Source organism: Metschnikowia bicuspidata, assembly GCF_001664035.1.
Source record: "Metschnikowia bicuspidata var. bicuspidata NRRL YB-4993 chromosome Unknown METBIscaffold_2, whole genome shotgun sequence".
Lineage (NCBI taxonomy): Eukaryota > Fungi > Ascomycota > Pichiomycetes > Serinales > Metschnikowiaceae > Metschnikowia > Metschnikowia bicuspidata.
This window is the reverse complement of record NW_017387732.1, coordinates 913667-926048: the sequence shown is the minus strand read 5'-3', so window position 1 is coordinate 926048 and position 12382 is coordinate 913667. Positions and strand designations below refer to the sequence as shown.

Here is a 12382-nt window from a genome sequence, read left to right as displayed (position 1 = left end):
ATGAGATCGAGGATTCATCGAGCTTTGTGTTTTACTCACTTTTTTGTGTGGATATGATGTGGCCAACAGTCATGGTGTTTTAGTTGCTGGTCCTGGGTGTTTTGGTGGGGTCTACAGGACCTGCTCGCTCAGTGCTTATATGCATTTACAGGTCTGTCTATAAATTATATGACCAAATAACTATTCTTTTTATCTATATTTCTCACCACCGGTGGTTTATTCAATTGCGAACAAGCTTTGTTCTACCCACGAGTTGGTCAGCAATATCTCTGGTGTGTTGCCACGAGATTGTCTTTGGCATTCTCTTCCCAATCTCGGTCTCGTAGTCGTATAATTGTCTGATGGAGGTGAATCTCAAGTGCGAAGACTTGACTCCCAACACAGCAGCTGTATCCGTGACCTTTTTGTCTTCGGCACGGAACTCCTCTGCGTAACGCAACTCTGCAATGTTGTCGCTCGAATCCTCAATAAACTGGACGGCTCTCACGGCAAATCTACATGCCCTGGTTCTGTCAATAGGCGAGGGGAGACCACCTTGCTGGACATGACCAGGCAAAGCAGTTTTGACGTCGAATGCACCATCGCATTCCAGCCGCATGATGTTAGCTATGACATCAGTGGACAACACCTTGGATGCGTTGATACTCTTCAAGATTAATCTTCCGCTCTTCGTCGAATTACCTGAATTTGTGGCAAACGACTCGGTTAAAGACTTGATGTCACACTCCAACTGCGCCAAGTCAATGCCCTCTTCAGGCACGTACGATATTTGGGCACCGCACGCCAAACCAGCATAAGTAGCAATGTAGCCCGAATTTCCTCCTTGGACCTCAATGACAAACGCACGGTTTCTTGTGGCAGAGGCAGATTGTTTGACAATGTCACAGTAGTCCATCAATGAGTTCAAACATGTATCGGCACCCAAAGAGTACTCTGTTCCAGGAACATTGTTAGAGAGCGTAGCCGGAACCAACACCATGGGAATCCTGAAGCATGGATACATGGCACGCGCTCTCTCCAATTGGTGCAAAGATTCGAAGGCCTCGAACCCGCCAACAATCACCAAGCCGTCAAATGCGTACTTCTCGAAGTAGTAAGCGATCATGCCGAAGTCCGTCTCTTCAGGCGTAGTACGGTTTGTTCCAATCTCGCAGCCACCCTTGGACATCCAGTTCTCGATGTTCAACCAGTCAATGACGTGTACAGACTCATGCCGGGCAAGCCCCGAGAACCCATTGTGGATGGCATAAGGCGTGTGACCACGGGACATACAGTATGTGGCCATCGAGTAAATAGCGCTGTTCATACCGCCTGCTGGGGCGCCGACGTTGATGATGGCGATGCGTTTTCTCTTCTCGATGGGGAGAGAGGGCCTCTCGTGGTTAGCTGAGTTGACGGCCATGAAATTCTTCAAGTACTCGCCGAAATCCGTGTCGCGCAACTCCATGGCCTTGTCGAAATTTTTGGACTCGATCGCCTCTGCAACGGACTTAGTGATTCGCACCGCGTCCACCAAGGACAACCTGACGACCTTGTTTTCCTTGAGGCCAATGAGCGGGCTGGGTGTTTCAGGGGTGGACTCCAAGACGGCCTTGACAGCCTCCACACCTTGCAAAGTGGCCAATCCCCTGTCAAAAGTGACCGCCTTGCCGCCTCTCTGCACGTGGCCCAAGGTGGTGACCCTGGTGTCCAAGCCCAACATGTCGACCAAAACATCCTTGACGTCGTCTGCGCTGATGTGCTCCAAGTCGCTGGAGATGGCGCCTTCGGCCACGACGACCACCGTCTTTCTCCTTCCCTTGGCCCTGTGCTTGGACACGATGTTGCACATCTGGTCCTGCCAGTCCTTGCTGGACGACGGCTTCTCCGGGATCAAGATGTAGTCTGCACTGCAGGCAATGCCGGCCATCAAAGCCAACCAGCCGCAGTGTCTGCCCATGACCTCCACGACAAAGGCGCGCGAGTGGGAGTTGGCCGTGGCGTCGATGTAGTCGATGGCCTTGCAGATGCGGTCCAACGACGAGTAGGCGCCGATGGTGGCGTCTGTGGTAGCCATGTCGTTGTCGATGGAGCCGACCGTGCCGCAGATGTTCAAGTGCTTGTGCTTCTGGTACTGGTCCGCGGAGATGGAGCCGTTCTCCCTCAACTCGGCAATCAACGAGGGCCACTCCGCACGGAACAAGTCCGCGCCGGTCAAGGAGCCGTCGCCGCCGCACACGATGAGCGCGTCGATACCCGCGTCGATCATGTGCTTGCAGCCCTTCAAGCGGCCGGCGCGCTCCTTGAACGCCATGCACCGCGCAGTGCCGATGTTCGTGCCGCCGTCGGAGAGGTAGCCCTCCACGGCCTGCCAGGACATCTCGCGGATGTACTCGGGTCCGCCGCGCACCAAGCCCTCGTAGCCCTCCATCACGGCATAGGCCCTGCAGCCACGGTAGATGGCCGCACGCACCACGGCACGCACACACGCGTTCATGCCCGGCGCGTCGCCGCCGGACGTCATCACGGCAATGTTCCGCCGGGTTTGCTGTGGCGCCACGGGGCCCTGGGACTCGGACACCGACGTGGACATGGGCTCGGCCGCGGCAGGCGCCGGCGGCTGGAGCTTCTCCACGTGGGGGCTGAACGACAACAAGTTCAGCGCGCCCGTGAAGCCCACCACGTGGCCCAACGGGTCCACCAGGTACGCCTCCACCGGGTACAAGTCGTTCGGGTAGATCTGCACGGGCTGGCGGGCGGCCCGGAGCGCCAGGATGACGCCGTTGAGGCTGGCCACGGCCCAGGTCACGTGCAGGCCACGTGCGCGCCAGTCGCTGGTGGCGGCCTCGGCGGCTAGTTTGGTCCGGAGGTCTGCCAGAACCAGCGCCGGGGCGGCCTTGTCGGACACGCGGATGAGCATGCGCGGCCCGGCCGCGGCGGCCAAGTCGGCGGCTGCGGCGGTCTTTTTCTCCACGGAAAACCCGGCGAAATCCGCGTAGAAATCGGCTGTTTGTGCCACGAGCGCCGGCTCCGGCGCAAGGAGCGTCACGGCGGACGTGCCGTTGACCAAGGACACGGACATATCGGGGGGGCGTCGTTTAAGGGGTTATGCGGGGATTTTGTGGCTGTTTCCAGGGGGTGTTCTGGCGTGGGTCGGACCAGATAAAAGCACGCCGGCGGCTAAGCGGGACGGCGGAAAAGAGGGAATCTGGCGGCGGTTCGGGCAGCGGAATTCTCAAAAAGCGCAAAGGGGCGTGCACGGCTTCCAGACTGAAATGTGTGCAGCGGGCAGATTTAGTGGTGCCAGATTTAGTGGTTCCAGATTTAGTGGTTCCAGAGAGAGAGAGTTGCTTCGGAGGCCGGAGTTATAAATGTAGGGAGCCCCGGCGACGAGTGCGCGGCCGGCTGTGTGCAGGCGCGACGCGAGCGTCACCTGACCGGGCGCCCGATATCCGAGGGCCGCTGGCGGCGCTGGGGCATTCTTGGGCGTGGCCAAAAAAAGCCGTTTTTTGAAAAGACTAGGCTGATGCTGCAGTATTCTAGGGGCTGTTTCCTCTGGTTGCCGGTGCTGGCTTTTCACGTTGTAGCCTTGGTTTTCGGCCTGTATCGTTGGGCATTTCTTGCTGCCTCTTACGTCATGCGACGGCCGCGCCGCGAGCATGCGCTTACAGGGCCGCCATGGGAGCCCCGGCCCTTTTTGCCCACAGGGCGGGCAAAGCGTATATTGGCTGGTTTTTGGTCTGGCGGCTTGGAATGCTGTGGACAGTTCTGCATGGAGACTCGCGGGGCGGGTTTTTACGGGCCTCTTGCAATGGGAATGGTGTGGTCTACTGGAGTGCTAAACCGGGTGGCCCCAAAGTGCTGGTTCTTGCCAAACTTCCGTGGAGCGTTGGCACTCTGTTTTGGCCGGCCGGTTTCTGTTTCAGTCTTTCTGGAAACGCGTCATGAATGGGGTCTTTACTGATTGTGCTGGTGTATCTGGCAGAAGCCGAATAAAGCGTGCGAACGGCGCTGCTAATATATCTCGGCCGATTATTGGCGCCTGGCTTCACCACTATCAATTCCTAAGATGTACGGCGAGCATCGTGTGTTTGTCGCTGTGCGCTGCCGCATGCTGTGCTTCATTTAGGGCTTTGTGGAATATCCTTTTTTGGATTATTCCCTTGGAATCGGTTAGTTGCGAAAAGAAGCCTTTGAGGTTTCAGACACGGAATTGATTTGTATATTTGACAGGCTTTGTTTTGGCGCCAGGCGTGTTAGAATGGGATCTTGGAAATTCTTGAGCTCCTCTTAATGCTAACACATGGACAGAGAAGAATGCACTTCTTTTCGTTTGCCTTGCAACGGGGATCCACTCTAGAGGCAGGAACCAATAAGAACATACAGCGCAGTTCTCTTCTATTGACGCAAGTGGAGTCTTGAGCTCATCAAAGACTCAAAACGCTGTATGCTACAACGCGTTGACAATTCACAAGCTCTGCCAGTGTGCGTTGATGCGCCATCATTGCTGTTTCTAATCAGAACTTCATGAATATTTGAGATATGCAAGCACGGTATTGGAATGCTCGTACTATATCGTTTTTATTAGAGATACATCAAACTTTGAAAGAGCAGTAGTCAATGATATGAATCCATAAGCAAAAGCATATTCGAAGCATGGAAATGATGGTAAACAGGCACATGTGGAACTCTCAGAGGGTGAAGAAAAGAGACCCCGAATCAGCACCAAATTTAGGTGATCGAGTGGCCCATGTCATCATCAACACGTCAAGTTCAAATCATTAAGTAGTATTAAAAGACCTGTATGTCTTGATGAACTTCTTGCCATGGATGTCAATTACTTAGACAATCAGCTCTCCCAGCCGTTCATGAGAATCTTCGTACTGACACTTGGCCACAAGAAGGCAAAAACCTCTCTTCTGCTACTCATACTAGGAATATCAAGATAAGTACTCTAAAGAGCGGTGATCTTATGAGGTTTGTGAAGAGAGCAGAGTTGTGCAAATTGCAGGTCGCCACTCAAGCCAGACAAACATAGGGCGACTTGTGAGAATTGTGTTTCTAAAGCTTCTCAATAATGTTCTAAGGCCCTGGCCCAAATCTATCATCTCGATAATAAATTCTCCGTATTGTGGACCAAATTCCAGGGATGTCAAAGTTCGTTGCATCAAGAAGTTCTTTGTTCCTATAATGACTGACCAATTAGCACAACGAATCATGTTATTGACTTCTATATCACGTGTGCTGTGGCGCAACGAATGATACAACTCATTAATTGGATTCAATTTTGATAAATTGCAAACAGCTTGTGTTGGGTGCTATCCTTGTTTGAGATTTAAATAGCTTTTTATTTGAGACCGACTAAATGCAGAAAGCGCACCTGACCTGGTCTTTGTACCAACGTCCTCTGAGTACCGAGTAGTCAAGTGCCTTTTTTCTTTCTCAGGGAAACGATCCTCGGATACTTGAAGGACAGAGTCAAATCCGTTGGTGGCAGTCGCTCTAGTTGGAGATTCTTTTCCTTGGTCGCTGGTTCCGGCTTTGACGTTTTGTAAATGTTTGGCAAAGTCTGATTCTGTCTTCAATACCGCAGTCAAGGGTGTAGGAAGATGTAGTTTTCAGGATGATTTCTAAATTCCCAAAAGTCCATTTTCTTGCGCGAACAGAGAAACGCCCAAGAAGAATATGGCAGCAATGTTTCTCTAAAAATCAGATATTTCGATGTCATCTTCGGGGCACTGTGATACTCAAAGTGGATGTTTTTAGTCAACAAAAGGGTGAGTAGGGAGACTTGAGATGAGATTCAAAGTAACATCACGCAATTGACTGGTTCTGCCATATTGATAATATGCATCAAGCCGGAGAGCGCAAGTTCCGTGGTATATGCGTGGCTGATAATTTTATGGTTCTGGGAATCATTCTAACTTGCACAGGCTGTAAAGTTTTGGCAGCATTACGCTACGCTAAATATACAAGTATGATGTGACTGGGAATTCCAATATATAAATTTGAGTGGCGCAGTGATTGCTTCCACGAGTCCCAGCCCATGATAGTGAGCCCTGGATAAGTAGCCAAATAATAGTTAGACTATTTTATAAAATTGAAGCCGGAATTAATCCCACAAATATCTGTTTGAAAAAGTCACAATCCACACAGACTAGTCCAATCAAAGAAAACATGGCTTCGATTCTTAACCGCAAAATCAAGACTTCCAACACAAAACAAGAGGAGAAACGGTGAAAAGCCAAGTCTAATCTTGTATTGGCCCACTCAACTCATGCTTCGAATTTTGACGCCTATGCATGATAGACCAAAATTGCGTATTGCCCGGACACTTTCAACGAGTCAAACACCATCTGGAATAGCTGCGAACATTGCATCCCGGGTATCATCTTTTCTAGAATACATTTCAACCGGAACTGCCTCAGGAAGACCTAGTTGAGCGATTATATTTCAGCCCGTGAGATTTTAGATGCTGAACAAAAATCCGCTTTTCTGAGAACGCCAGCGCACAGAATGGACAGGAGAAAGCTTCCAGATCTTTCTCGACTAGAGGGGGTTTAGTTGCGTGGTCATCAGGAACTATCTGATCTACATCTGATGCGTGCCCTAAGTATTCTTTTTGATGGCGCCACTTCTCTCTGGACGACCCAAAACTTTGGTCACACTTCTCACATTTGTGAGGCTCTTCGATTCTTTTGGGTTTTTCTTCAAACACACTTGCTTTTTCTTCGCCCAATCTGAAGTTCTTGCGGGCTTCTTCATGTCCTTTTTCGTGGCGCCACCTGTCCCTCGACGAATGGAACAGCTGGTGACACACCTTGCATTTATGCGGCTTTTCATGTGTATGGACTCGCCGGATGTGATCGTCCATTGACCTCCTGGAGGTCCTTGTTTCCGAACAGTGAATGCAATCATATCGCCTCGAGAGCCTGTGTTTTTTCATGTGGCGATCCAAATTGTCCTGGGAGAAAACACGGGTCTTGCAATACAGACAGTCATAAAAGGCCGGGGTCTCATAGAAACTGATTTCCTCGTGCGTTATCATGTGCTCGGCCAAGCTGATTCTCGGGGATATCCCAAATTTGCATATATCACAAAATATGAGGCTTTCCTCAGCAGGCGAGACATTGGTCTTTTTAGGAGGGCTTTGCTCCTGTGTGCTGCTTGAGGTCTCGTTTGCGTGTGCATTAGGCCGGCTGCTGGGGCCCTGCGTGTGATTAATGCCATTTTTCAAAGTACGCCCTGAATGAAGACCTGTATCCAGTTTCGCTGAGCTTTGTCGAGTGGCCCTTTTTGTTGCCTTGGGCGCAGAGGGTGAAGAAGCAGGCAGAGTGGCGCCCAATCCGGTAGACCTGTTTCGTTTGCGTGTCGACCTTGTACTTTTGCTGGACTGGAGCAGGCAGTTTGGCCATTCAGAGCAGTCCGGATGGATGCTGCATTGCAGCGGATGTGCCTCCTGCTCAGGCTCGTTTGCTTGGGCTTTTCTAGCGGCTTTCAAGATTTCCTCATTGACCTGAACGGCCAAGGCACCGAAGGAATCGGTCAGCCCCCACAGATGACTGTCGGATTTGCGGGTGCCAATCCGAGACATGGGGAGCAGATCCAAGTCTCGAAAATCGGCGCCGTGAAAGCGGCCATAGGTTTTTTGCGAGTCCTTGTCGAGTGTATATAGACGGTCAGTATCACGCGTGTCTGTATCATGCGAATGCTCAGGGGTGTCTGGAGTATCGTTTGGGTTTTGGGTATCGCCTGGGTTTTGGGTATCGTCTGGGTTTTGAGAATCGTCTGGGTTTTGGGAATCGTCTGGGTTTTGGGAATCGTCTGGGTTTTGAAAATCGTCTGGGTTTTGAGTATCGGCTGCGTCTTGGGTGTCTTCTACGTCCTGAGTTTCTTCTCCGTTTTGAGGACCTTTGGAATCTAAAGAGCCACGTGCGTCTTGTGACCCATGAGTACCCTGTTGAAGCTGTAACGGGCTGTCGTTTTCAGAAAAGCTCGGCACGTGCACCAGGCCACGTTTGCCTTTCCTTGTACTTCCAATTTCGGAAGACGCGTCCCAGGCAAGAGCCGGCCCAAGGAATAGCTGCGGCCCTTTATGGTCTCTGGTCTGCGGTTCATTTGCAGAGGCACCCTGATTTCCGTATCCACCAAAAGGCACGAGGGCCTGCGAGCCTGTTTCGGGGCCGTCCGAAATAGAAGCATCTGACACGGCGGTGTCGTCCTCGGTGGAATCTGCAAGCTGCTGGATCTCGCCAGAAAAAGCCAGCTTGTCACGTGTTCCAGTAGATCTTCCGGCAGACATATCCAGAAAACACGAGATCGACAAGCCCGCCACGTTCTTGCCGCTGCTGATGATTCGGGCAAACGGGGTGTGCACATCATCATGCCCCATATGGCTGGGGTCTTCATCAGGCTTGTCTGTGGCGAACATGCTTGATTTTTGAGCAGTAGTGTGGTCATCTGTGACGCAAACCCGAGCACAGCCGCCCGTCCGGGGATCCCTGTATATGTCGATGAGACCGTTGATCCGAGGCTCCACGTCCACGACGAAATCCGGGGCCCCAGAGCCAGTTTCGCCGGGGTCCAGATCGGCCCTAATTGAGCCGATGATTATGCGAGTGACGTTGGTCCGCCTGCGTTTGCGCACCCGGACTTCTGCAGCGGTGGAGCGTCCAGGGGCTTTCCGAGAAAACTCCAGTTTCTCCTGGGAAAGACCGGCCATTTTCGAGGGTGCCCGGTGGCGTGTGGAGGAACAATATAGAAATGATGGCTCCGATGCCCGAGACCTGCGGTGAGAAACATGCGGCTCTTCATACAGACAGGAGGCTCAGACATATACGAGCAAGCCATGCCACAGGTGGAGGCCAGGACCCTCGAAAGGACCGGAATGATGGGACGAGAAGAATACAGATAAAACAAGGAAAGCGGGAAATTCGGCACAAACCACCGGTATTTGCTGGGGGCCATTGCAAGCAGATCTATGTGCCCCGCACTATATACCAGACTGCATGGCGGGTTCCCGATACATCTACTGGATAGATCTGACACCAGATCTGACCGGACTTTTTTTTAAGGGTCGACTTGTTTAAGTGGGGGCTGGGAAGAATTGGTCGCACACTGGTGATTTTATTTTTGGTGGAACGGGAAGGTTTGGAGCGCTCCGCCGTCTTTTCTGCCTGCGTGCGCCTGTGCAGCAGTTCGAGTAATGCATAATCGCCTCTATTTCGATTTGGTCGGTTTTTGGGTTCCCGGGCCTGCTGGCCAAATAAAGCTGCAAACATGCCTAGCCAGAGAGAGAAGTAACAAAAGTGGGAATGGCATCGACTTTTTGGAAAATACCGGTTGGCTTCTAAACGGATGTAGAGCTTCACGACCAATTGGGGCAGATGCGTCTTCATAGTTCCACCGTGGTCCACCGAAGTCTACCATATCCTACTCAAGTTTGGCACCTCTGAGCCAATTGGCCACCAAAAGCATCGGTACAAATCACTTGTGAGTCGCTCAGCGATAGGTCCATCACAAATTCGGGGCTTTGGCTACATCAAAGCTTAACTAGTGTCGAGGCATACGGCTGTCTGAAGGCCGGCCCTGGGGTCACTCCAGACCGGAGCAGCCCCTATTTTGGTCTTTGAAGGCTATTAATAAGTCATGCCCTTAGCTTATGTGCCTGTATATATTGAGCCCAGGAAAAGAAGTTTATTTACAGCGCGGACGACTTCCAATCACTATACCCGTCCTTGCAGCGATCTGTATAATTTCTAAGTACCGAGAGAGTACACCTAGAATCATATCGTATATCCTGGCAATCGTACTCACTAACTACTTTAAAAGAGTAAAGACAAAAACTGGGGACATATCTAACCTTGTTTTATTATCCTCGTTCAGTTTCTATGTGCTTTTATATATACTTTGAAAACTAGCTTAGTAGCGCTGCAGTCAGGAGGAACAAACACCAGCGGGATAGTAAAAAAAATGACCAGGGTTTTTTAAAAAGCCTGTGGAGGCATTTAGGCTCCATGAGTGGTATGCAATTCATTCTGTATGTCTCGTCAGGACATGAATATCACATCCCGTGCATTTTTCACGCTTGAGCCAGGCGGGATGCGCCAGTGGTGATCTCACTCTTACAATCACAAAACACAAACCCTAGCATTAACACGTCCGATAACCCACACCAAAGCTTCGGCAGCCCGCTTGTGGTGAGGCTGGAACAGCCACGAGAGCCCCGCAGAAAACATTAGCCAGGAAAGTACTGGCGAAATCAGCTGGCCTTTTGTGTGTTCCAAAAAACGCAGAGCCAGTAACAGGATGTCCCGATTCAAAACTCACGACCGACATTTTGCAGTGACTTGGCGTTTAAATGCCAAGCCATCAGTTGTCGAACTGTGGCTACAACATGCTCACCCGATGCCCCAAGCAAGTTACCGGTAAGTGCACAAAAACTGTTTTGCGCCTGAAGCGGAAAGCCGTCGATCCAGCGACGGCCACCGATTTGGCGATAGCACATCACGAAGCCAGGAGCAGACAGCACCGTCTCCCCACCGCCTCCTCATCATCTCCCCCGTTATGGGCGGCGCACGCCCCGGTGGGTTTCGCAGCCGCAGCATACTTCTTCGGCACCGTCCACGCCTTGCACACTTGCAAGCCATTTCCACACGCCTGCTCCCATCAGAAATAGGCCCCAGTCACCAATTCAGGGTGTTTTCTCTCGGCGGCCCTTATTAATTATGGCGTGCGGGGCCCACTTTTTGCCTGAAGCGGGCTCGCGTCCGAAGACCAGTGCACAGCCAATAAGAGGCAGCCATGGCAGCCCAACCACCACCAAACAAAGCCAACAAACAAACAAAAAACAAGCCAAAAAAGCCAAAAACGACCAAAACGACCAAACCAATCAACAAGGACCAGAAAGATCAGCAAAGATCAGACAGATCAAAAGCAAACAAAGCCGTGGTAGCACCCAGACCGCAAGCGCTATGTGCTGACGTTTACGCGTGCCCCATACAGACGCCGCGCCCGCGCCCGCGTAACTCCCATCCCCATCAAATTTTTTCTCGCCTCGACAAACCAATTCTTCGCAACGCAATCGTCCAGGCCCTTCTTGAACCTGCGCTTGTTTCTCACCTTCTCCCAGCACCCATGTCGGACACCCAGCAAACGAGCGAGCTCTCCCAAATCGCCATCCCCACGCTCCCCTCGTTGGCGCCCGAGCTCCCCAAGCAAAACGGCTTGTGGTCGTCCAACCCAGTGTTCTCCTACTTGAACGATGTCTACATCAACATCGCCGAGCACCGCAAGTCGTTAGGGTTGACCAACCCCGGCACCATCGAGAACCTCACCAAGGAGGTCAACCGCGACGTGTTTTTGAGCCAGTACTTCTTCACCGGGTTGCGCGCGGACTTGAACAAGGCGTTCTCCTTGGACCCGGCTTTCCAGACCTCGCACACCTTGTCCATGGGCTCCAACGTGTTGCCGCCCTACGCCTTCAGCGCGTTGTACGCCCGCGAGAACTTCTTTGTGCAGGGCAATGTGGACAACGACTTCTCTTTCAGCGGCAAGGTCAACTACGGCTGGGACGCGCACAACATCCTGAAGCTCACGTTGCAGATTGCGCACGGCCAGCCGGTCATGTGCCAGTTGGAGCAGGACTACCAGGCCAACGACTTCTCGGTGAACGTGAAATCGTTGAACCCCTCGTTGTCGAACGGCGGCTTCTCGGGCGTAGCCGTGGCCTCGTTGTTGCAGTCCTTGACCCCCAAGTTCGCCGTGGGCTTGGAGGCCATGTACTCGAGACAGGCCATGTCTCTTCCCCCCGACTCGGCGGTCAGCTACTTTGGCCGCTACAACGCGGGCAAGTGGATCGCCACCGCACAGGTCCAGGCCCAAGGTGCGTTGGTCGGAACGTTCTGGAGAAAGGTCAGCGACAGAGTGGAGGCCGGTTTGGAGACGCAGTTGATGGCCTCCGTAAGACCCATCACCGACTCCTTGATGGGCACGCCCATCGGGTATGAGCCTGTTGTGGAGGGCCAGACCACCATCGGCGCCAAGTACGAGTACCGCCAGTCTGTGTTCAGAGGCCAGTTAGACACGCTCGGCAAGGTCGGCGTGTTCATGGAGAAGCGCGTGTTGCCCACGGTGTCCATCTTGTTCTCCGGCGAGATCGACCACCGCAAAAACGCGTCCAAGTTGGGTGTCGGCTTGCAGTTCGAGTCCGCCGGCAACGAGCAGTTGATGTTGATGCAGCAAGGCTTGGTCGACGCCAACGGCAACCCAGTCCCCGGCGCCCCTCAGTTGTAGGCCCTCTTTGCACGACTCATGACTTCTGTATATACTGCACGAATACACTGTACCCTCGGACGCAAGGCGTGCGGTGCGCGAGGTGTCTCACCATCCAAAGAGCCTTCGT

At 52.4% G+C, this 12382-nt stretch overlaps 3 protein-coding genes across 3 annotated transcripts; 1 reads left to right on the top strand and 2 right to left on the bottom strand.

The window, feature by feature from the left end:
- Positions 1–220: 220 nt before the first annotated feature.
- PFK2 (6-phosphofructokinase subunit beta) lies at positions 221–3061 on the bottom strand (the record flags this gene model as incomplete). Its single annotated transcript, XM_018857070.1, has 1 exon — positions 221–3061. The coding sequence occupies one exon, from the start codon at positions 3059–3061 to the stop codon at positions 221–223; it is 2841 nt and encodes a 946-aa protein (XP_018712571.1).
- Positions 3062–6403: 3342 nt separating this feature from the next.
- On the bottom strand, positions 6404–8701 carry METBIDRAFT_10969 (uncharacterized protein; the record flags this gene model as incomplete). The annotated part of the gene is made up of 1 exon (XM_018853891.1): positions 6404–8701. The coding sequence occupies one exon, from the start codon at positions 8699–8701 to the stop codon at positions 6404–6406; it is 2298 nt and encodes a 765-aa protein (XP_018712570.1).
- Positions 8702–11115: 2414 nt separating this feature from the next.
- On the top strand, positions 11116–12273 carry TOM40 (Tom40p; the record flags this gene model as incomplete). The annotated part of the gene is made up of 1 exon (XM_018858724.1): positions 11116–12273. One exon carries the CDS (start codon positions 11116–11118, stop codon positions 12271–12273), a length of 1158 nt encoding a protein of 385 aa, XP_018712569.1.
- Positions 12274–12382: the final 109 nt, after the last annotated feature.